This window comes from Opisthocomus hoazin, chromosome 11 (assembly GCF_030867145.1).
Source record: "Opisthocomus hoazin isolate bOpiHoa1 chromosome 11, bOpiHoa1.hap1, whole genome shotgun sequence".
In the NCBI taxonomy this organism is placed as follows: Eukaryota; Metazoa; Chordata; class Aves; order Opisthocomiformes; family Opisthocomidae; genus Opisthocomus; species Opisthocomus hoazin.
The window spans coordinates 28957550-28982841 of NC_134424.1; the positions used below are offsets into that span (position 1 = coordinate 28957550).

The following is a 25292-nucleotide window of genomic DNA, read 5'->3' on the forward strand; positions in this document are numbered from 1 at the left end:
CTCATCCTGCCCTGCACCTCCACCAGCCACTGGTGAGCTCCCCCCTCCACAAACAGGGGTGCAACGCCCGACCCAGCGCAAGAGCACGGCCCCAGGCGCCTGAGCATCCCCCCGGCTCTGACCTTACCCCCGGGCAGCCGCTGGCCGGAGCGCGGGGGGAAAGGAAGACATTTCTCCATGCCCTGCAGAAAAGCACAGCTGGCAGTTTAAAAACAACAATTAAAAAAAAAAAAAAAAAAAGAAAAAAAAGGGGTGAATAGCTTATTCTGAAAGCAGGCTGCCGAGGAGAGAGGGCAGCTCAGTGGGACGGGGAGCTGCTCCCTCGCTGGCACCGTCTCTCCCCGGCCCGAGCTGCTCCCTGCCCGCCGCAGCCCCTCGAAGCGCAGCCGGGGATGCCCCCGAGCATGGGACGGCGGGGGTCCCTGCGCCCGGGAGATGCCTCCCAGATCCCCGGGAGGGGGGGTTTGTGGGATCGACTCCAACATCGGAGAAAGACCCGCAGCTCCGAAGGGAGGGACGAGGTTAAAACGCAACTCCCGTTGTCGAAAACGCGACCGAGGGCCTTTTGTTCACAGCATGAAATGAGCTGAACTCGGCAAAGCGGCCGCGGATACAAAGAGTCCTTTGGTGTCAGGGAGGGAGGAAAAAATCTCAGAGCAGAAACCAAGAGTCGGGGAAACAAAAGTCCGTGTGTCAGTCAGATGTCCTGGGTGAAGCAACCTCATGATTGATTTAATACCTTAAAAAACAGATCTTCAACAAACCCTCCCAACCCCAGACCTACAAGATCAGCAAAACCCTGGAAACCAGCCACAGGGATGAGTCCTGATCTTGTCACTAGCCAGAAATGGTGGGGGTTGGGGGGGGAGGGAAGAAAGAAGGATGGGGGGGACGTGGGGTACAGCAGGTCTGAGGGGTGCAGCTCAGGCTTGGTCAGCCACCAGGACCACGGGGGCTACCAGGTGCTGCCCAGCAGCCACCGCCTTGACCAGGTTGCTCTTCTGCCACCGCTTGGCCAGCTTGGACTCAGAGGGGGGGTAGAGCTGCACGGCCCCGTGAGGTAGCACTGATGGTGACGGGCCGTGCTTCCTCCTCCGCCTCCTCTTCCTCGTCCTTGTCGCACCATGTCAGCTGGCGGTTGACGGCGACGGCCTCTGCAGCGAAGGAGGTGAGCTCTTTGGCACTGCTCTTCCTGCGGGGAGAAAGCGGCTCAGGGTGGGATGCGGGGGGCTGGAGGGAGGTTGGGGGGAAAATATCGGGGTGTCCCCTAGCGCGCATGCCACGCCAGATGGGTCAGGCACCAAAAACACGGCTCCAGCCCGAATGACGTGCTGCAACCGCTGCCCAGATGGCGAGAGCCGCAGCCGAGCAGAGCTGACAGCGGCTCACTGGGGAGAGGAGCCAGGATTTGGGGGGCTGGAATGTGTCCCCCACCCCCACCCCAGGGCCACCCACGCTCACCTCTACAAGATGATGGGGGTCGGCAGGCTGTTATCCGGGGCACACTGCAACGAAACGCAGCCGGGTCCGAGCCGAGCACCCCGCAATGGGGTGTCCCCCCACCCCGGCACTGGGGAGTGGAGGGGGGGGAGGGGGGGGCAGCAGCACTCACCCCCTGCACCCAGGGGTGCTCCAGGACCTGGGCCGCGCTGAGCCGCTTCTTGGCATCTCTCACCAGCAGCCTGGAAATGAGATCTTTGGCCCCACAGGAGATGTGCGCCCAGTCCTTGTCGGGAAACTTGTACTTCCCTTCCTGGATGTTCTTGAAGAGCATACCCTGGGTCGGGGGGCAAATAAAAAAGGGGCTGAGCTGGGAGGGGTGCTGCCAAACCAGCGGCGGGTTTCGACACTGCCGGGGTCCGCCACGCACCTGGCACACGTAGCACATCTGGCCGTCATCCCAGCCGCAATCGGAGCCGCAGTGGCCCACGAAGGGGTGGTACCCGCTCAGCATGAAGTACAGGACGACGCCCAGGCTCCACAGGTCGCAGCGCTTGTCATAGACGGGCGCCTCCTCGTTCTCGAAACCTTCCACCACCTCCGGGGCCATGTACTCGGCGGTGCCGCACTGCGGGGAGAGGCGGGGGTGAGCCCCAAAGGACAGAGGAGCGATGGGGCAGAGCTGAGAGATGGGGGGGGGGGGGGTGTCTGCCAGAACTAAGGGGCTACCCCCTCCAAAATGAGCGTGCAGACACGGCTGCTTCCCGGGGTTGGTCCTGGCAGGGCAGATCATCCCGGCCAGGTTTTCCATCGCCACGCGGGGGATGTCACAGCCCTGCCACCCCGAAAAAAATAAAACATTAAAGGGGTGCAACACCCCCCCGGACCACCCCCAGCACTGCCGCCACCGGGCAGGCTCAGCGGGGCAGCGTCCGTCCCATCGCCCGGGACATGGCGGGCGGGCGGTGGGGACGGAGCCGGCTCTGCCTGTTCCCCTGCCTGACGCGGGCAGGGCCGCCGCAGCGGGCGCCGGATCCCGTGCCAGAGGAGCTAACGCTGGCGCGAGGCGAGAGCCAGCAGTCCCGTTCCCCCACGGTTCCCCCACGGCTCCCAGGGCTCTGGGGCTTTGCAGCGCACGTGACCCAACCCGCAGCCCGCACCACCTCGTGACCAGGGGAGAGCAGAGCTGCAGCCAGCAGATAATCACCCCGTAACATAACGAGAGGCCTCCAAACGAGACGCCTCGCTGGCCTCGGCAGCTGATGCCACCACAAGAAGAAGAAAAACACCCACGCAAGCCCAACCCGCAGCACCCTGCATGGGCTTCCACCCGGCAGGGACCGCAGCACCCACCCCCCTCTGCCCCCGCTGCTGAGAACGGGAAACTCGGGACACCTCAGAAATTCAGGTCCTCCCCCTGGCGGAGGGGAAACGCAGAGGAACGAGGAGAGGGGGATGTTTTGGCCCCCACCTCTGCTGTTGGGCACCCCGCGTTGGCCAGGGTCTGCCCCCCCCCCCCAGCACGTGAGCACCCCGGAAACACCGTGAGCACCCCGAAAACAGCGGGGCACAGGACAACACCTGCACGGGGGGGCCCTGCTGCTGGTGATAAGGGGAGCAGGGCTTTCTGCAGGGGGGGGGGGCAGGCTTGGTATTTCCCCCCCCCCCCAAATGTGAGACAGTTCCTTGCAACGCAGGGGCACCCCAGAAGCTTTCGGGGTGTCCACCCTGCAGGGGCTGCACCGCACGCAAGCAGCCCCAGCCCCCTCTCACCCACAACCGGAGTGGAGGGGATCACGGTGGCCCCCCCAGCCCCTCACCTGACCCACTTCTCCCCGAAAGCGCAGCCTCTGCGCAGACGCCTCCGCCGGGGCCGGCTGTTGCTAAGGCTCACGGCAGCCCAGGCTCTGCGCCAGCCCCCCCTGCACCGCCCGGCCCCCCCACGTTACGGAACCGCATCTCGCCCGCCGCCGCCGAGGGGGGTCCCACAGCGACAGGAGCGACGAGCAGAGGGGGGCTGCACGCAGCCCCAAAGCCTGGGGGAGCCCCTCCAGCGACATTCCCCCCTCCATGGACATTCCACACCCCCCCCCCCAGGACCCACCCCCATCGACATTATGCCCCCCCTGCCCCATGGTCTGCACGCTCACCGCTCACCGGCGTGAGCAGCTTCGGGGTGGAAATGGGGGAGCAATCGCCCTTGAGTTCGATGCCACTTGCCAGGTCAAAGTCGCAGATCTTCACCGGGGAGACCTGGGGAGGGGGGGGAGCAGCAGTCAGTGACCCCCCCCAGCAGCCCCCGGGTACCCTCAGCCCCGCATTCGCGCCCCAGCTGCCGCAGCAGCATCCCCCGTGGGGAACCAGGGCCCCCCCCAGCCCTGGCAGCACCCCCTGCTCCCCGCTCACCTGGTCCAGGCGCTCGCACAGAATATTTCCCGGTTTTAGATCCCTGTGAGCAATTCCTGGGAGGGGGGAGAAGAGGCGATGAGTGGAAAAGCCTGCCCCCCCCCTCCCAAGATTTCAACAGCAGAAGGTCTGGGGGTGGCGCAGGGACCCCTCCCTCCCCACCCCAAATCACCGCCCGCGTCATGGCGAAGGGCAGAAATTGCTGCTGGCCCCGAGTCCCGGCCAAACCGGAGGAGCAGGCTCCGTACCGCGACAACACGACGCAGCCGGGCCTGACCCTGCGTGCCCACAGCTGGCACCGGCCCCTGCTCCCCGGGCAGGAGGGGGGGGACAGCACCCCCCGGCTGGGGGGGGCACGGCTGCACCCCGGAGTGGCTCCGCTCACCTTTGCTGTGCAAAAAGTGCAGGGCGCTGGCGATGTCCTGCACCACCATGCTGGCCTCCAGCTCGTTCAAGCGGCTTCTCTGTTGGATGTGGGTCAGGATGGAGCCTGCGGCCAGGCGAGAGCGGAGTGGGGGCTCGTGGGTGTTGGGGGGGCTCCCACCGCCCCCGCTCCCCCCGCCCCGGCACCACACTCACCTCCCCTCATCTTCTCAAGCACCAGGTAAAACCTCTCCTCCTCCTCGAAGAACTCAATCAGCTGCAGGATGTTCCTGTGGGGACAGCGGCATCAGCCTGGCATCCCCCCAAAAAGATCGCGGGGTCCCCCCCTCCCCGCAGCCCCCCACCCCGTACGGCTCCCTGGGGCAGGGCCAACGGAGGAGAAAATCGGGTTTCCAGTGACTGAAACCACGCGGCTGGGGCCCCCGGCCACATTCCAGCAGGGAGAGGGGCTTCCAGCGCCGGGCCCCGCTCCCTAATTGCTCGCAGACCCTCCTGGCTCGCTCGCCCCGCTCCAGAAACAGCCCCGCTCAGCAGCTCTCCGCAGCGGGACAGCGAACGCCGCGGCGGCAGCTCGGCTCGCCCCTCGGCACCGCTCCAACTCGGCCGCCGCGGCCCCGTCGTCATGGCACGCGGCTCCACGTCGCCTCGGGATGCTCCCGGCGAGGCCATGCGGAGGGAGAGCCGCGCAGGAGGGCGGCCTGGCTGCCGCCCGTGGGTGTCTCAAGCGTCAGCCCGGTCTCAGCCCGTGCCCTGTGCCCACGGTGGGGGATGCGGACGGCGGCTGCCCTGCGGTACCTGTGTCCCTGGCACAGATACAGCATTGCCACCTCCCGTAAGACCCCGCTGCAGACGTCATCCTGGCACTTCTCGATGATCTGCAAGGCAAAGCGGGTGAGACTCAGGGAGAGGCACCGCTGCTGGGGAGGGACTGGGGCCGGCAACCACCGCGCCCCAACCCACCCGGCGCTGGGGACCCCCAGGACCGAGCAGAGGCAGGCGGGGGGTGCCCGAAGGGGTTAGGGCAGCAGAACAGGCTGTTCCCGGCAGCGGGGCCAAGCCGCTCCCTCCCGGGGCCCACGGCCAAGGCGAGGTCTGCGGCCGAGCCCCGGCGCAGCCGCCCCGGCAGCGGAGCACGGCCCTTCGCCCCGCCGGGCGCTGGCACAGTGGGTGCCTGGTGGACGTGCCATGGGGTGAGCAGGGGGTCCCCACCCGCAGGGGAGAGCTGGGTGGTCCCACTGACCCCCAGCCCTTCGAGGCACACTGAACACCCAACCACCATGCAGCCCTCCCCCTGCCTCAGTTTCCCTGCTTGGCCACCCAAAAGCACCCCGGGGCAACAGGGGAAGCCAAGTGCCCCTTGCGTTTGGACACAGGGCCTGTCCCAGCCCCCCCACGCCGTGACTGGGAGCCTGTGGGGTGCAGGGATGCGGCACCACCATCCCCGACCCCAAAAGCAGCTGGCTCACCCCCTGACCCCTCTAGTGTTCGCGGGGGCAGAAAGCCCTCCCTGGGGCGAGCGGGGGCTGGCCACCCTGCCGCACCACATGCCCCTGCTTGCCCCAAGTCCCTAGACGCGGCGCAAGCGTTAATTTAATCTCGCGTCTGCCCTAATTTACAGGGGTAAGAGAGTGGCTAAGGGGGTTGACCAAGGTCCTGCAGCTGGGTGGTGGCAGAGGACAGCGTGCCACCTGCATGGCCTGGCCCTGCCCCGCTCCTGCCCCTCTCCATCCCCTCTACCCCGTGAAACTGTCGTCCTGTGCCAGCTCTGCACAGCCAGGAGAGCCAGGAGCCCAGGATGTGGAGGGCAGAAGGGGAAACTGAGACAGGGGGTGGGCAGGAGCCGGCTCTGCAGCCCCAAGCCGCAGAGCTTTACCTTCACTGCGTACTCCTTGTTGGTGACGAGGTTAATGCAGGACTGGACTCTGCCTTGGGCCCCTTCTCCCAGCACCTCGTCGTGCAGTCGGTAAACATCTGAGAGGAGAGAGGGCGCCTGAGCTGCTGGCCCCACCGCGGCATGGGACACCACGGCTGTCCCCGAGTCTGGGGACACCAGGAGGGCCCCAGCCCTGCCACAGCCCGGGGAGGGACCCCTGGGGTCCCTGGGCAGACCCGCTCACCTTCGAACCTGCTGGAGAAGCTGTCGGTGGCTCTGCAGTGCTGCTTCTTGTTCCTTTTCTTGGTGCTGGGGATGTCGATGGGCTGACTCAAAGGCACATCTGCGCCGGAGCAAAGCCACCGGCGTGAGTCACCCCCAGCCACCCTGCGCTCCCCCCAGCATCGCCACCCCCGGGGCAGCCCCCCAACGCCTTCGGGGGAACGCAGAGGGCCGACATCCCGGGGTCCAGGGTGAGGGGACCCCCCTGGGTGGACACCCGCAGCTCACCGGGATGGGATGGGCACTCGAAGACGGGCTCCAGGTCAAACGCCAGCTCGAAGGGGTTTTGTTCCTGCAAGGGCCAAGATCATGAGTGAGACGGCAGCCGCTGGACCAGCCGCCGCCGCCCGCCCGGTCCAGGCACGCCGCTGGCCTTGGCACACGCTCTGCTCGTGCAGGGCACCGGCTCACGGCACTGCTGCCAGAAGGATGCAGCAGAGCCGGAGGAAGAGGAGGAGGAGGAGGAGGAAGGGTTTGACCACGTCTCCTGCCGGGGATGTTGCCGCGGGGTCATGCCTCTGCGCCAGCAGCCCCAGGCCGGCACGCGGACGATGATGAGAGGGACTGGGGCTGCGCGTACCAACCCAGCCCCGAATATCCACCCCGACCTGAACTACAGCGAGGGGGGGAGGAAGAAGAGCCACAGGGCAGGACGGGCTCCGGAGCCACCGCACCGCGTCCTCCCACCTCCCCGCAAGGTCACGGGGGGCCGGAGCCCACTCAGCGCCGCTCCGGTGAGCGCCGTGCCCGTGGCTGCGTGATGCCCGTGACCTGGCAGGATCGGGCCCCGCTCCTAACCCTCCCTGCACCCCGCATGGGTGATGGGTGTGGGAACCACTGCCTCCCCCACCCCAAACCCAGAGCCTCCGCCCTCAGCACCCCAAAGGGGACATGGGGAACTTCAGCCCCCCCCCCGAGCCACCCCACCATGGGACGGGGCAGTGCCGGGGGCACCCGGTCGCGAGGCAAAAGGGCCCCGTCCTCCGCGGGGTTGCGAAATCTGTTTGGGTGGAGGCAGCAGCTCCCGGCGGTGTTCCCCAACCCGCCCCGGTGCCCCGGTGCCCGCGCCGGCTGCCAGCCCCAGCGCGGCGCGGGAGCAGCCAGCCCTGGCCACCGCCACCAGAAACAGCCCGAAAGCGCCTGTTTGCTGCCAGGGCGGCTCTCGAGGGGCCGGGGGGTCCCCATCGCGGTGCGGGGATGCCACGACCATCCCCCCCCCCAACCAAGCACCACTCCTGATGCCTGAAAACGCTCCTGCACAGCGTTTGGCCAGATTCCCCCCTCACCCCCCTAAAAAAAGACAGTATCAGGGTTTGCGGAGTGTGGTGTCACCCTCCAGCCCCCCCCAAGGCCCCCATGTCATGGCGGGGACGAGCGGCTCGGGCCCAAGTCCCTGCACCGTGGGCAGGATGAGGCCTCCCGGGGGGGCACCAGGGGGGTACACGGGGGACAGGAGGCCCTGCCCGCTGCCGCAGCACCAGCGCACAAAAGGTTTGGGGGATGGGACACACAGGGCAGACGCTGCGCGGTGGCTGTGGCAGCGCATCCGAGGTGTCCCCCGTGTCCCCCCTGTCCTGGTCCCCAAACACCCAGGGTGGGGGGGATGGAGGGGGGGCCCAAACCCCAGCCAGAAGTCGTCAAAGCAGCATTAGGTGTCAGCTAAAATAAGCCGGGCAGGTTTCGGGTGAGCTCCCAGCATCCCTCGCAGCCCCGGGGAGCCAAACTAAACAAAGCTCCCACGAAGGTGCCCGGCTGACGAGAGCGTTTGGGGGACCCAGACCCCCCCCTTGCACCCCCCGAGCGTGACAGCGGCCGGGAGGGACGGGGGTCCTGGTGCCCCGGCCACAGCCCCCCGGCCAGGATCTGGCCCTCGCACAACAGGTCCCGGGCTGGGCCCGGCAGCCCCCCCCCCCCCCTGCTCGCAGACGTGCGGTGAATGGGTGCAGCTGGGGGGGGGGGGGACACATGCAGCCCACCCGCTGACTCACCCCACGGGGGACACCCGTGGGAGCTGCAGTGGGGTGAGCAAAGCCTTGCTGTGAGGGGGGGTGTGAGGGGGTGTCTGACCCCCCTCAGGGAGCACCCCGACCCCCGGGCTGGCGGGACATGGGGGTCCTGCTGCCCGGGTTGGGTGGCAGCACCCCAGGCGCTCCCCTCTCTCCTCGGGGGGGGAGGGGGGGAGAAGCGGGGAGGTCGCTGATGTGTGTCTGTGTCCCCCCCCACCCCGGGCAGGGGATGCGGCACAGAGCACTGCAGAGCGCAGGATCGGGCCGCCGCAGACCCGCACCCCAACCCCGCACCCTCCCCCCACCCCCCCCCCCGGAGCATCACGGGGGTGGGGAGCACCCCATTACCTTGAAGGAGCGGTGGAAACCGGGGATCTCAGATTCCTTCTGCACCACCTTGCTGCAGGGAGGGGGAAGGGAGAAACAAGGGAGGGATGTGGGGTAGGAAAAAGCCCAACCAAGCAACCAACAAAAACAGGAAAATAAACCGGGAGGGGGGGGAGGGATGCGGAGGGGCAGGCAGAGCCATCGGGGGGGGGGGCGGGGGGGGGGCTGAGACCTGCGGAGAGAGGAGCCCGGGGAGGCGGGTGTCAGGGGGCTGTGGCCCGCACAGGGACCCCTGGTCCCAAAACCCCCCCGGCGCTCACCGGCCCCGCAAAGCCGCCGCTGCCGGGGGTACCGCAGCCCACTCCGCTCCGCATCGCTCCGCACCGCCGGGAGGGGACGCGCCCCCGCCCCCCCCCCCGCAGCTTTATGGCGGCGGCTCCGCCTCCCCCACCCCGCCCCCGCCGTGTGACACCGCCCCCCCGCGGGGACACACCCCCACCCCACCCCCATGCTGCGCCCAGGGGCGGGGACCCCCACAGCCCTCCCCTGGCTGCACCGGGCGAGGTGCGGGGAGCCCCGGGGGTGCGGGGAGCCCCATGGACACCCCCCACGGTCCGTCCCCCCCCCCCAGCCCACGCATGTCACGAGCGGGGCGGTGCTCAGCCGCGAGGCCTGCGCGTGGCAGGGGGTCAGAGCACAGCCCCCACCCCATCCCCACCCCGGCTGGGTGGCACCGTGGGAGCCTGTCACGGTGCGAGTGTCCCCCCCTTCCCTCCCCCCACCCCACGTATCTCTTGACGCCAACCCGAGCAGCAGCGCCTCGGCCAATGGCTGCGCATGACATCACCGCCCGCACCGCCTATTGGCTGCTCACCCCCTCCCGAGCTGCCATCGCCCCACCACCCCGCACCCTGCCCCTCCCGGGCACCGCGTCACGCTCCGCCCCCCTCCCCGCAGTCCGGGTGTGCCCCCCCCCCAAAGTGCCGGTGGGGCCACAGCGGGGGGGTCGGGACCCCCCAAGCTCCCCCAAATCCCACCCCGCTCGCAGCCGGGGCAATCAGCGCCCCGCTCTACATTAGTGCTGCTAACGAGGGCGCCCCAATTAGCGACACTTCTGCTAATGCACCCCAGGATGCCATTGGCCTTCTTGGCAGCCAGGGCACGCTGCTGGCTCATGGTCAGCCTGTCGTCCACCAGGACACCCAGGTCCCTCTCCGCAGAGCTGCTCTCCAGCAGGGCCGCCCCAGCCTGTACTGGTGCCTGGGGTTGTTCCTCCCCAGGTGCAGGACCCTGCATTTGCCTTTGTTCAACCTCATCAAGTTCCTCTCTGCCCAACTCTCCAGCCTGTCCAGGTCTCGCTGAATGGCAGCACAGCCTGCTGGTGTATCTACCACTCCTCCCAGTTTGGTGTCATCAGCAAACTTGCTGAGGGTACGCTCTAACTCTTCATCCAGGTCACTGATGAAGAAGTTGAACAAGGCTGGGCCCAGTACTGACCCCTGGGGCACACCACTGGTTACCAGCCTCCAACTAGACTCAGCGCCGCTGATGACAACCCCCTGAGCTCTGCCATTCAGCCAGTTCTCAATCCACCTCACCGACCACTCGTCCAGCCCACACTTCTTGAGCTTCCCTAGGAGGATGTGATGGGAGACCCTGTCAAAAGCCTTGCTGAAGTCGAGGCAGACAACACCCACGGCTCTCCCCTCATCTACCCAGCCAGTCGTGCCATCGTAGAAAGCTTCCTGCACGCTCCTGGCCTGTCTGCACACTCACTGCACGCTTAATGCACACTTACCGCATGCTCCTTGCATGGTCACTGCTCACGCTCCACGCTCATGACTTGCTCCCTGTGCACGCCTGGCCTCTCTGCACACTCCCTGCACGCTCCCTGCACACTCACTGAATCACGGAATCACGGAATGTTTGGGGGTTACCAGAGCCCTCTGTGAGTCACGGAATCGTGGAATGTTTGGGGTTGGCAGGGACCTCTGTGGGTCATCTAGTCCAACCCCCTGCCCAAGCAGGGTCACTCAGAGAAGGCTGCACAGCACCGCGTCCAGGCGGGTCTTGAATATCTCCAGAGAAGGAGACTCCACAGCCTCCCTGGGCAGCCTGGGCCAGGGCTCTGTCACCCTCAGAGGGAAGAAGTTCTTCCTCGGGTTCAGCTGGAGCTTCCTCTGCTTCAGTTTGTGCCCGTTGCCCCTTGTCCGGTCGCTGGGCACCACTGAACAGAGTCTGGCCCCGTCCTCCTGACCCCCACCCTGCAGATATTTAGAGGCATTTCGAAGGTCCCCTCTCAGCCTTCTCTTCTTCAGGCTGAACAAGCCCAGCTCCCTCAGCCTTTCCTCGTAGGAGAGATGCTCCAGTCCCCTCATCATCCTCCTAACCTTCCTCTGGACTCTCTCCAGTAGCTCCTCATCTTTCTTGAGCTGGGGTGCCCAGAACTGAACAGAGTACTCCAGATGAGGCCTAACTAGGGTGTAGAGGGGAAGGAGAACCTCCCTCGACCTGCTGGCCACACTCCTGCTAATGCACCCCAGGATGCCATTGGCCTTCTTGGCAGCCAGGGCACACTGCTGGCTCATGGTCAGCCTGTCGTCCACCAGGACACCCAGGTCCCTCTCCACAGAGCTGCTCTCCAGCAGGGCCGCCCCAGCCTGTACTGGTGCCAGGGGTAGTTCCACAAACCAAGACAGAATGTCTACAACAGAAAGGAAGACCAAGAAGTGAATGTCGAAAAGTGAAAAACCGACAGAGATTAAAGAAACAAAGGAAAAAAAATAGAACAATACAAGTAAGTACTAAGGAATGACACAAAACTCTTGAAGACAACAATATATGAAATCCTCAGACTTCACACAAATATTAAAATAAGGAAGGAGATTAAGGAAGTAAAGGGCAAAACTTATAACGCATGGCAGCAAACTAAAACAGCCGTAGAAAGACAATGCAGAAAGCAAGGGCACTCTGGAAACCCTTCGACTTAGAAAGAAACTTATCTAGGGAGGAAGATTAAGGAAGTCAAGGCAAAACCTAAAATCCTGAGGGCACCACACTAAAACAGACATAGCAAGGCTATGCAAAAAGCTAGAGATCTGCAGCAAAACTAGCAATACCTACAAATACAGGCAATGATTTCAAAAACTTAGCCTTCAATAAGATCTCAGTAGGGAGGAGGATGAAGGAAGTGAAGGGACAAACGAAACAAAAGAGTGGCTGAAAACTAAAATGAGATGTAGAAAGACAATTAAAAAGCCAGGGTGTTCTTGAACAACAACAAAAAGTGACCAGAGTAGAATGGAAGACGAAGACATGAATGTCAACAACTGAAATACCAACAGAGATCAGGGAACAAAAGAAAAACTATAGGGAAATAAAAGGACCGCAAACTAAAAGAGAGATTTCGAAAGAAAATCTGTAATACTAACGATCTAAGGAATGACACAAAACTCTTGAAGACAGCGATTTCAAAATGTTACACTTCAAATGAACCTTGAAATAGGGAGGAAGATTCAGGAAACCAAGGCAAAAACTAAAAACCGAGGGCAGCACACTAAAACAGACATGGCAAGGCTATGCAAAAAGCTAAAGATCTGCAGCAAAACTAGCAATACCTACAAATACAGGCAATGATTTCAAAAACTTCGCCTTCAATAAGATCTCAATAGGGAGGAGGATGAAGGAAGTGAAGGGACAAACGAAATAAAAGAGTGGCAGCAAACTAAAATGAGATGTAGAAAGACAATATACAAAGCCAGGGTGTTCTGGAACAACCAAAAAAGGTGACTAGAATAGAATGGGAGACGAAGACATGAATGTCAACAACTGAAATACCAACAGAGATTAGGGAACAAAAGAAAAACTATAGGGAAATACAAGGACTGCGAACTAAAAGAGAGATTTCGAAAGAAAATCTGTAATACTAACGACCTAAGGAATGACACAAAAATCTGGAAGACAACAATATATGAAATCCTCAGACTTCATACAAACACTGAAATACGGAGGAAGATTAAGGAAGGGCAAATCTAATAACCCATGGCAGCAAACTAAATCCGCTGCAGAAACATAATGTAGAAAGCAAGGCCACTCTGGAAACCCTTCGTCTTAGAAAGAAAACTTAATTAGGGAGGAAGATTAAGGAAGTCAAGGCAAAAACCTAAAAACCTGAGGGCACCACACTAAAACAGACATAGCAAGGCTATGCAAAAAGCTAGAGATCGAAAGCAAAACTAGCAATACCTACAAATACAGGCCATGATTTCAAAAACTTAGCCTTCAACAAGATCTAAGTAGGGAGGAGGATGAAGGAAGTGAAGGGAAATACTAAACAAAAGAGTGGCTGAAAACTAAAATGAGATGTAGAAAGACAATGTAAAAGCCAAGGTTCTTAAGGTCCCAGTATTTAATGTCAATGTCTCTGTATTTCAAGCTCAGGACTGCAACAGTTCTGCTGTCTGTGGACACCAGTGAGAGACGACCTGCTTTTCATTCGTTCAGGCACTGCACCTACACTTTAGTCACAGATCTGATTTTTTTTTTATGTTTTCCCCTCCAAGATGTAATAGACAACAGGGCACTCTTTAAGTGAAGTTAAATAGCAGTTCTACTGATTTGAATACAAAAAGTTTTTGCCTGTGGTACATTCATCCACAAGAACTTTAACACCTCTTGATAGAAGGAATAATAAGAAACATGAAACTTGACCAAACTAGCTGCAGTGGTATTTTCTAGTTTTAGTTTTAACAAAGTACCTGTGTGGAAGTTGCAAGCTGTCCTTATAGATTAGCAAACTTAGCAAGGACAAGACTGTGACAAGAGCAGGAGCTGCGACCAAGAACCAGCGAAAAGCAGCTTTGCAGTTTTGCAACGAGATAGAACGAGCCGAGCACGCGCAGCGCCCCGGATGTAACTCACGGGCAAATGAGGAAGACTACCAAAAGAGATGAAGTAACGACCTAAGACCAGCAGAGACCACCCGGGAGCTGTAATACACCTGCTAAAGGAGAATTTGAATAGATTCATACGCTCTCGGAAATATAACGATTAATATGCATATTGTAGTTCTATTTAACCTGAAATTAAAGAGTGTTTGGTGCACACGTTTGGAGGAGAGATCCCCCGTGTGCCCGGCGCCGTAATAAAGGACATCTGGTTAACAGTATACATTGTACTGTTAGGTTATTACCAGATCTGTGAATCACTCTAACCAGCGTTTTCCCTTTTGACTAGAAAATGAAAATCTTCAACAGCAGATAGCCCTGAAATAAGCTTCAGTCAAATCTGGACCCAGTACAGGGTGTGCGTTATGATATGCCACAGATCTGGACTTGACTCTTCAAAGCAATCATGCACTAAGGAAAATTTTAGGTTGTTACGCAGAGTTTTAACTCGAGTCTTGGCAACCGCATTTGGGACATGAAAGGTATTAGCACTACAGTACTACGTGCAGTAGAGAAAACTGCTCTTGCAGTTCAATTCCAACGCCGCATCCTCAAACAAATTGAAGCTGCTGTGTTTGAGCAACGTGGGTGGAAATCTCACCTGCCACGCTGAAGTGACGCTGGGGCATTTCTTCACCTTGTAGTCTCTTTCCTCAGGCTTAGTGAATCTCTCCCAGAGTCTGAGGCAAAGCCCATGGATTTCTCCTGTTTGCAACAGGGGATGTCTTGAGCCGTCACATGGTGGTTTGTTGTGGGGTACCACTTGTACCCTGGATTTGCCTTCATAAATGCATCCCTGTACTAGAAAGAAAAGGAAAACTTCCAGTCAGGTCACTCATGAGAATGCAGTATCCACAGGGCAACACAGTGCACTGCTTGTAGTGCGATTTAAGACAGTAAAGAATCCTTAAATAGCTTGATTTTTAACAGTTTAATCACATGTTTAGAGTCTGACTGCCAACACAACCGAACAAAAGAAATACCATGATAGGAAGAGTTGTATTTCAAAAAGCGAGGTTTCTCTTTACCCACCTGAGGGTCTATCACCCAGAGCAGGCTGAAGTTCTGATCCTGCAAACTGCTCCCCACTGCTTCTCTGCTCACCTTGGGGAACAAAGACAGCTGTTCCCATTCTTTTGCAGGTACAATATTTCCAGTTTTACACTGCAGTTTCAATGAAATGAAGACATACATTTAGCAATACATGCAGAATGATGCTCCCAGACCAGGCACAGAAAAAAACCCACGACCAGGATCACCTCATTTTCAGCAACTTCGGATACCTCATCCCCGTGTTCCCACCAAAATGTACCACGCTGCATCAAATCAACCAGGAAAAAAAATCTTCAGGTAACGCTGACCCACAGACACGCTGTATCTTCAGAACCGGGCGTCTGTATGAAAGCTGCACACTCAGGGCTGCGACCCCTCTCCCCTCACCCCTTTTCTCTCTCCCTCAGCCCGGGCTGGGAGCTCACCTCACCAGGGAAGGACACCAGGGAAGGACACCAGCCTCACCGAGGGACAGGGAGGGGAGAAGGGAGCAGAGGGAAAGGCAACACACAGAGGAGCAGCTCTGCCTTCCCTTGCTCAGCCCACAGCCCGCTGGTGCCTGTGCCCGAGGGCTCCGTCTCCATCCCCTGCCCCTCCCAAGCTCGGGGCTCCCCCCCAGGGCTGCCTCGACCGGGCCCGGCTCCAGCGGGGAGCTCGCCCCCGCCCCCCTTGCGTGGCCAGCAGGCAGCAGAGCCCCCAGTGCCCGCCCCAGGGCCTCGCTCCCCTCACGGGCAGCCCCAGCCCTCACCTCAGCCAGGGCCTCGAGTGGATCCTGTCCCTGCCACACCAACATGGGCGGCGGCAGTCCCTGCCCCGGGCCTACAGCTCCCAACATGCCCCGGGAAGCAACATGGCCACCCAGCAGCCCCTGCCCCAGGGCAGGCCCCAGGACTACAGCTCCCAATATGCCCCGGGGCGCCCCCCCCCCCACTCTGCTTTCCACCCTCTGGAAGCCTTTTCTTTCTTTCGTAACAGCTGAGCATTTAACTGAGTAAATCTCAGAGGTACTCTTGTTTCTTCTCAACAAAGCAGCCATCTCCATCTGCTCACATCTGCCAAGCACACATCCAGGCAGGCCAGGAGAGCACGGGGTCCCATCTGCTCCCTGTCCCTCACTCAGCAAGTAGGGTGACAGCCACCAGCCTCTGTGAGCTGGCAGCTCGCCAACAGCCACCGCGCGAAGGGACACAGCCCCTGCTCAGACACCACGGGCCTCTGGAATGGCTTTCCAGAAAGGTACCCAGGAGAGGGACAAAGAAGGACCGAGCTTCTGCAAGATCACAGCAGAATGAGAAAGCCAAGAGTGTAAGTTGGCAACACTCCAAAAGGGAGAAAAGACACCAAACTCTTCTGAAGATGTCACATCATCTTGGCAGACCAGTGCCCTTGCCCACATGCCAACAGGACCCACCAAAGTCTTACTCCTGAGATTTTCACCATCTGTGGCGGAAAGCCACTGGGTTTAACTGACGCCTCCAGCCCTTGGGACAGACAGACAGACAGATGAGAGGCTGTAAGGAAGAAAGAACCCCATGCTACGTCTACATCACCAAACGTCTCCAGGCACACCAGACCTCAGCACGCTTCCCAGTTCCTCACAGCTCTACTTGGCTACTGCAGAAATAACTACTCCATAGCACTGCCCATGGCCGACAGCAGCCTGCTGCAAATTCCTTCCCGTAATTCCGCTCACTGAATGCAGTCGTGTGTGCACACAGACAGGACCCAGTAAGGAGTGGCACAGCAGGGAACGGGATTTTTGCCAAACTTGACAAAGACACCCTGTGAAAATGACAGCCCTTCTGTCTGAAAGAGCAACAGAAGCTTTAGTAGTGGGGAGGAGGGGAAGCTTAAAGCATTTCTGTAGCATTTTTCAGTGCTTTCCCTTGGAACGGCTTGGATGAAATCAAGGTGCAATCATGCCTTGTGACTTTGGCCAATGAAATCCTTTCAAACTTTGAGGAAATAGTTTATACTCTAAAAAAAAGCAACAACCAAACCAAACACCACAGTTGCATTTCTAGCAACTACTGGAAATCTGCCGACATAAATGTTGCACATTGCAAAGCTAAAGCACAGCTGCACAGAGCTGTTTGGTGGTTGGAATAACCACCAAATAACAGAAGAAGAGGAGAACATTTTGCAACTTCCAGCACTACAGCTGATTTTGATGGAGTCAAGAACTAAAGCAGCCAGAACAGATGAAGGACATCATGTAACAGCCATCATGTAACACATGCAAAAACTTTTGTTACTGTGACACTGGTTCAAAACTGGGTGCAGGCATGACACATCCCTCCATTGCTGCTGAAACCAGAGCTCCATCACTGCTCCAGGGTTTCCACCGTGTTCCTACACACACGCTCCTGCACTTCACGTTGGACCTACCCAGCTGATAAACGATCCAGGACCATAAACCCAAACAGAAGGAACAAAGAAAAGTGTGAATTTTAGTGGAAGATTTCTGGTTTCTCTTTCAGCTGAACATCAGATGCTTCCAAAAAGGAAACGCTGGGGCAGACAGCCCTGTCACAAGAAACTGACCTCCACAAGCAGGAACAGTGACGGCTGCTGGCAAGCTTCCGTCGGATGAGTCGCATCAGACTGGCGATTACTGGAGGAAACCTGGAACAGGGAGAGGGGAGAAAAACACCTCTGGGTTACTCCGACATCATCCTCTGAAGGAATTGTGTCACATGGGACGCACTCGTTAACTGTCACAGCACATGTCACTAGCAGTCACATGGCAGCTTCTCATTTTATTTCATGTTCCTGATTTCTGCGCTGCGTTCCTGTGCACTGTGCGGTGTGCAGCGTGTGCTGTGCTGTGGGTTCACTGCCCTGTCTGCTCTCTGTCGCGTTCCCTGTGCTGTGCTGCTGCGTTCTGTGGTACCGACGGCCCTGTGCCCACGGTCTGTGTGACACTGTCGGTGCTGTGCTGGCTGCTGTGCTGTGTGGGGCCCAGGGGGCAGGCCCCCAGCCCCGGGCCCAGGCCGCGGATTGGCCGAGCCAGCACTGGGCGGAGCCACCAATGGGAACCGCCCACAGTGGGCGGAGACACCAACGGCCACCAATGGCCACCAACGGGCACTGGCAACACCCGTCGGCGATGGTGTGATGCGATGCCCAGGGACGCGGCAGCGCAGGCGCCGGCAGCGGGCGGAACGCGGCGTCCTCGGCTTCCCCAGGGGTGCCTGCGCCCGGCAGAGCCCCCGCAGCCGCCCGGCCCCAGCGCCTGTCCCCGCAGGCGACTGCCCGCCCGGGGGTCCGGCGGAGGGGTGCGCGGGGCTGTTCCCGGAGGGGTGACAGCCAGCTGGCCGGCCAGGGTGCCACAGGCAGACGCGGGGCTCTGCCCGGGGCCGAGCTGCAGGAGGGGGTGGGCAGGCGGAGGGGTGTCCGGGAGGGACCCCGAGCCGCGGAGCTGGGCTCTGCCGTCTGCGGCACGCACAGCCCAGCTCGGCGTGGGCACGGCCAGCGCAACAGGGCCAGGGGCCGTCTGTATGCCGGGAGCAAGGCTCAGGGGAGGGCTGGGCAGGGGTGGCAGCAGGTCACTGCTCGGGGCTGTCGGCGGAACCCTCCTCACCCTCCCAGGGACCTCGGTGGGATCGGGAGGAGGCCTCGGGCATGTGGGTACGGCCCCGGTCAGCCGGCAGGACGGACGGAGAGGGCTTTAAGCGGGAATGGAGGGGTCGGAGGACACCCACGGGAGAGCTGGAGGTGAGCTCAGGGCTGCCATGGCGCTGTTTGGGACGGTGTGTGTTGTGTCCTGTCTTCTGTGGTGTGCGCTGTACCCTCTGCTGCGTGTTGGGTCTGCTGCATGGTGTGGAGTTTACTGCATGATAAGATATTTGTGGTGTGGATGGCATTTTGGATGGTGTGGATGGCATTTTGAACGGTATAGGACGCTATAGGTTGGTAAGCCTTGTATGGTGCAGGGTGTGCTCCATGGCATGTATTGTGTGGTATGTATTGTGTATTATTGTATTTTGTATGGTATGGTTTTGTATCTGGCATAGTAAGGTTTTTTATTTGGTATGGTAGGGTATTTTGTCTGGTAGGTACGGTATGGTCTGTACTGTAAGAATTGTATTCAGTTTTGTACTGCCCGTGTGGCACAGCGCTGGGCATGGTATGGGGTATGGTGCTGTGCTGTCTGCGTTACATTCTGTGTGGCGTCAGATTTTGCATTGCGTTCAATGTATGCACGGTGTGGTGTGTACGGTGTGTTCTATGTTGTGTATTTTGTACAGTATGGTGTATTTTGGGTTGTTTGGTATTGGGGGTATGGTCTTGGGGATGTGGCATTGGGGTGTATGGTGTTGTTTGGCATGAACAGTGTGCTATATATCGAAAGGCAAGTTTTGTTATGGTGTCGTATTGTCTGTGCTGTGTGGTGTGTATCTACTGTACTGTATGTGTTGTATATGTTGTGTGGTATGTATTGTGTCATAGAGTATGTATCGTATTGTGTGCATTGTATTGTACCGTATTTATTTTATTTTTTGTATTACATCCTATCATGTATTTTCTGCTGTATTGTTTATTGTTTTGTGTAGTGTATTGTATGTATTGTGTGGTATGGTAGGCATGGTACGGTACTGTGGGTATTGTTTTGTGTTTTGTGTATTGTAGGGCATTGTCTGCATCATGTTGTATGTTTCTAATTTGTATTTTATTTTTCTATTGCAATTGCATTGTATTTATTGTGTGGTATGCTGTTGTGCTCTGTAGTGTGTTGTCTAACTGTTTCTGTTGTATTTATTTTGTATGGGGTGCTTCGTTTTGCATTGTATTTCATATTGTATTATATGTATGGTGTGTAGAATACAGAATGGTACGCAATGTATGGTATGCGACGTATTACACTGGGTTTTGTGTTGTACTGGGTTTGGTCTGTTCTGTGTGTTGTGTTGTGTGTATTGTGTGGGGCTTGATTCTCTTTTGTATTGCATTGTACTGTTTGTATTGTAAGTTTGGTGTTCTATTTTATGGTATGGCATTTATTTTATTGTATGCAATGTATTGTAAGGTGTGGTATTTATTTTTTGTAAGTATTGTCTGTATTGTATGGTTTGTTTTTTATTGTATTTTATGTATTTTTTGGTATTATATTGTAATATACGGTATGTAATGTATGGTATGGTAGTGTATGGTATGGTAATTTATGGTCTGGCATTGTATGGTATGGCATTGTACTGTATTTTGCATTGAATTTTATGTATTTGATGTACTATACTGTATTTTATGTGTTTAATATATGTTACGGTATTTATTTTATTGTATGTATTCTATGTATTATTTTGGGTGTAGTACATGGCATGGTATTTATTGTATTGTGTTTACTAGTCCATTGGGAATTGTGTTGTATGGTACACATTTTATGGTATGGTATGTATGGTATGGTGTGCATTGTATTTTATGTTGTGCATTGTATCGATTGTATTCTATTTTATGGTATGTATTGTATAGGTTGTACAGCGTGTAGTTACTGTATGTACTGTATGTTGTGTACACATTGTATTGCATTGCGCGGTGTGTATTGTCTTCTCTATGTTGTGTGTTCTGTGTTGTAGCTACTGTAATTTCTTTTCTACTGTATTTTGTATTGTATTGTGTGCATTTGATAGTATGTAACATATATAGTGTGTGCTATAGTAGGTGTTGTGTTGCTTGTGTTGTATTTTCTATTGAATGTATGCGCTCTGTGGTTTTTGCGTTGCGTTGCATTGCATGTACTGTACATCATGCTATGGCATCATTGTAATGCACGTGTTCCATGGTATGTATTGTGTGTGTGGTGTTGTATGGTATGTACTGTAGGGCATGGTGTTGTATTTATTGCATTGTGCGTACTGTATTTTGAATTGTATTGAATTCTGTATTGTATTGTGGGGTTTTGTATTGTATTTTATATACTGTATTGTATTGTATGATATTCATTGTATTGTACTTACTGTAATGCATTTTGCGTTGCAATGTATTTTGCAGTGTGCTGTGTGTGTGGCGTGGCTTGTACCGTACAGCCTGTAGTGTATGGCTTGCACTGGACTTTGGTTTGTGTTGTATGGCCCTGCAGTATTGCAGGCTGTCTTGTACAAGAGTGCACACAACATGTGCTGTATTCCATCACAGATCCACTGGGATAAGCGAGACACGGCGGAATGAGTCCCACAGCTGGAGTTCTGAGATGGAGGGCTATAGGCTCTATTGTACGTGTTGTATTTTGAATTGTATCGTATTTTTTGTATCGTCTTCTTCTATTGCATTGTGTGTAGTGTGTTTCATACAGTATTTTGTGTTATTCTGTATGGTACGGCATTTACAGTGTTGCATTTTGCAATGTGCTGTATTTTGTACAGTGAGGGTAGGTAGGATTGTCTGGTATGCACTGCATGTGTGGTGCAGTTTCTGTGGCACGGTTTGTAGGTATGGTAGGCATGGTCTGGTACTGTATGTTCTACTGTTTGTCTGGTACATACGGTATGGTATGGTATTTTGGTTGTGGGTATGGTATGGCATTGGGTATGGTACGGTATTGTTTTGTGCGTCTTGCGTTACATTTTGCATTGTATTCCATTCTGCTTTGCATTTGTTGTATGTGTAAGGCATGGTATGGTACATACAGTGTTTTGTTTTGTAAGGTGTGGTGTCTTTTGGACTATGCAGTGGGTACGGTGTGATGCTGTGGGTATGGTATGGTACGGTATGCCATTGTATGGTCCTTAGGGTAAGCTACGGCATTGAGGGTACGTACGGTATGTACGGCTTTGTTTGGCGTGTATGGTATTGTATGCATGGTAGGTATGGTATTGACACAGGAGAAGAGTCAGAGATCACTCAGATCTGAGCTAGCAGTTAATTCATTGAGTTCTAATCAGTACATTTCGGCATGCAAAATATTTAATAAATACAGAAGGACAAGTGGTCAATACTCTGCTATCATCTGCTACACTGGAAGTCAGTACGGGATACAACGACTATTGCGTAAGCTTACTAAGACAATGTAGAAAGCAAAGCCACTGGAAAATCTTCCACTTGGAAAGAAAACTTAACTAGGGAGGAAGATTAAGGAAGTCAAGGCAAAACCTAAAACCTGAGGGCACCACACTAAAACAGACATAGCAAGGCTATGCAAAAAGCTAGAAATCTACAGCAAAACTAGCAATACCTACAAATACAGGCAATGATTTCAAAAACTTAGCCTTCAATAAGATCTCAATACGGAGGAGGATGAAGGAAGTCAAGGGAAATACTAAACAAAAGAGTGGCTGCAGACTGAAACAGCTGTGGAAAGACAATGCAAAAAGCCAGGATAAAGATGCAAACCAAGACAGAATGACTACAACAGAAAGGAAGACCAAGAAATGAATGTCAAAAAGTGAAAAACCGACAGAGATTAAAGAAACAAAGGAAAAAAAATAGAACAATACAAGTAAGTACTAAGGAATGACACAAAACTCTTGAAGACAACAATATATGAAATCCTCAGACTTCATACAAACACTGAAATACGGAGGAAGATTAAGGAAGGGCAAATCTAATAACCCATGGCAGCAAACTAAATCCGCTGCAGAAACATAATGTAGAAAGCAAGGCCACTCTGGAAACCCTTCGTCTTAGAAAGAAAACTTAATTAGGGAGGAAGATTAAGGAAGTCAAGGCAAAAACCTAAAAACCTGAGGGCAGCACACTAAAACAGACATAGGAAGGCTATGAAAAAAGCTAGAGATCGAAAGCAAAACTAGTAATACCTACAAATACAGGCCATGATTTCAAAAACTTAGCCTTCAATAACATCTCAATAGAAAGGAGGATGAAGGAAGTCAAGAAAAGTACTAAATAAAAGAGTGGCAGTAGACTGAAACAGATGTAGAAAGAGAACGTAAAAAGCCAGGGCTCTTAAGGTCCCAGTATTTAATGTCAATGTCTCTGTATTTCAAGCTCAGGACTGCAACAGTTCTGCTGTCTGTGGACACCAGTGAGAGACGACCTGCTTTTCATTCGTTCAGGCACTGCACCTACACTTTAGTCACAGATCTGATTTTTTTTTATGTTTTCCCCTCCAAGATGTAATAGACAACAGGGCACTCTTTAAGTGAAGTTAAATAGCAGTTCTACTGATTTGAATACAAAAAGTTTTTGCCTGTGGTACATTCATCCACAAGAACTTTAACACCTCTTGATAGAAGGAATAATAAGAAACATGAAACTTGACCAAACTAGCTGCAGTGGTATTTTCTAGTTTTAGTTTTAACAAAGTACCTGTGTGGAAGTTGCAAGCTGTCCTTATAGATTAGCAAACTTAGCAAGGACAAGACTGTGACAAGAGCAGGAGCTGCGACCAAGAACCAGCGAAAAGCAGCTTTGCAGTTTTGCAACGAGATAGAACGAGCCGAGCACGCGCAGCGCCCCGGATGTAACTCACGGGCAAATGAGGAAGACTACCAAAAGAGATGAAGTAACGACCTAAGACCAGCAGAGACCACCCGGGAGCTGTAATACACCTGCTAAAGGAGAATTTGAATAGATTCATACGCTCTCGGAAATATAACGATTAATATGCATATTGTAGTTCTATTTAACCTGAAATTAAAGAGTGTTTGGCGCACACGTTTGGAGGAGAGATCCCCCGTGTGCCCGGCGCCGTAATAAAGGACACCTGGTTAACAGTATACATTGTACTGTTAGGTTATTACCAGATCTGTGAATCACTCTAACCAGCGTTTTCCCTTTTGACTAGAAAATGAAAATCTTCAACAGCAGATAGCCCTGAAATAAGCTTCAGTCAAATCTGGACCCAGTACAGGGTGTGCGTTATGATATGCCACAGATCTGGACTTGACTCTTCAAAGCAATCATGCACTAAGGAAAATTTTAGGTTGTTACGCAGAGTTTTAACTCGAGTCTTGGCAACCGCATTTGGGACATGAAAGGTATTAGCACTACAGTACTACGTGCAGTAGAGAAAACTGCTCTTGCAGTTCAATTCCAACGCCGCATCCTCAAACAAATTGAAGCTGCTGTGTTTGAGCAACGTGGGTGGAAATCTCACCTGCCACGCTGAAGTGACGCTGGGGCATTTCTTCACCTTGTAGTCTCTTTCCTCAGGCTTAGTGAATCTCTCCCAGAGTCTGAGGCAAAGCCCATGGATTTCTCCTGTTTGCAACAGGGGATGTCTTGAGCCGTCACATGGTGGTTTGTTGTGGGGTACCACTTGTACCCTGGATTTGCCTTCATAAATGCATCCCTGTACTAGAAAGAAAAGGAAAACTTCCAGTCAGGTCACTCATGAGAATGCAGTATCCACAGGGCAACACAGTGCACTGCTTGTAGTGCGATTTAAGACAGTAAAGAATCCTTAAATAGCTTGATTTTTAACAGTTTAATCACATGTTTAGAGTCTGACTGCCAACACAACCGAACAAAAGAAATACCATGATAGGAAGAGTTGTATTTCAAAAAGCGAGGTTTCTCTTTACCCACCTGAGGGTCTATCACCCAGAGCAGGCTGAAGTTCTGATCCTGCAAACTGCTCCCCACTGCTTCTCTGCTCACCTTGGGGAACAAAGACAGCTGTTCCCATTCTTTTGCAGGTACAATATTTCCAGTTTTACACTGCAGTTTCAATGAAATGAAGACATACATTTAGCAATACATGCAGAATGATGCTCCCAGACCAGGCACAGAAAAAAACCCACGACCAGGATCACCTCATTTTCAGCAACTTCGGATACCTCATCCCCGTGTTCCCACCAAAATGTACCACGCTGCATCAAATCAACCAGGAAAAAAAATCTTCAGGTAACGCTGACCCACAGACACGCTGTATCTTCAGAACCGGGCGTCTGTATGAAAGCTGCACACTCAGGGCTGCGACCCCTCTCCCCTCACCCCTTTTCTCTCTCCCTCAGCCCGGGCTGGGAGCTCACCTCACCAGGGAAGGACACCAGGGAAGGACACCAGCCTCACCGAGGGACAGGGAGGGGAGAAGGGAGCAGAGGGAAAGGCAACACACAGAGGAGCAGCTCTGCCTTCCCTTGCTCAGCCCACAGCCCGCTGGTGCCTGTGCCCGAGGGCTCCGTCTCCATCCCCTGCCCCTCCCAAGCTCGGGGCTCCCCCCCTGGGGCTGCCTCGACCGGGCCCGGCTCCAGCGGGGAGCTCGCCCCCCGCCCCCTTGCGTGGCCAGCAGGCAGCAGAGCCCCCAGTGCCCGCCCCAGGGCCTCGCTCCCCTCACGGGCAGCCCCAGCCCTCACCTCAGCCAGGGCCTCGAGTGGATCCTGTCCCTGCCACACCAACATGGGCGGCGGCAGTCCCTGCCCCGGGCCTACAGCTCCCAACATGCCCCGGGAAGCAACATGGCCACCCAGCAGCCCCTGCCCCAGGGCAGGCCCCAGGACTACAGCTCCCAATATGCCCCGGGGCGCCCCCCCCCCCCACTCTGCTTTCCACCCTCTGGAAGCCTTTTCTTTCTTTCGTAACAGCTGAGCATTTAACTGAGTAAATCTCAGAGGTACTCTTGTTTCTTCTCAACAAAGCAGCCATCTCCATCTGCTCACATCTGCCAAGCACACATCC

General features: G+C 55.6%; 1 protein-coding gene across 1 annotated transcript in view; it reads right to left on the reverse strand.

The window, feature by feature from the left end:
- Positions 1-923: 923 nt before the first annotated feature.
- LOC142362686 (MAP kinase-interacting serine/threonine-protein kinase 2-like) overlaps positions 924-25292 on the reverse strand; it is a 170452-nt gene continuing 146083 nt past the window's right edge. Inside the window, 14 exon segments of the mRNA XM_075432461.1 lie at positions 924-1052; positions 1054-1192; positions 1462-1505; positions 1613-1777; positions 1871-2068; positions 3598-3693; positions 3847-3902; positions 4232-4336; positions 4426-4499; positions 5026-5105; positions 6104-6201; positions 6348-6446; positions 6614-6677; positions 8740-8791. Coding sequence (XP_075288576.1) covers positions 924-1052; positions 1054-1192; positions 1462-1505; positions 1613-1777; positions 1871-2068; positions 3598-3693; positions 3847-3902; positions 4232-4336; positions 4426-4499; positions 5026-5105; positions 6104-6201; positions 6348-6446; positions 6614-6677; positions 8740-8791 — 1399 coding nt within the window.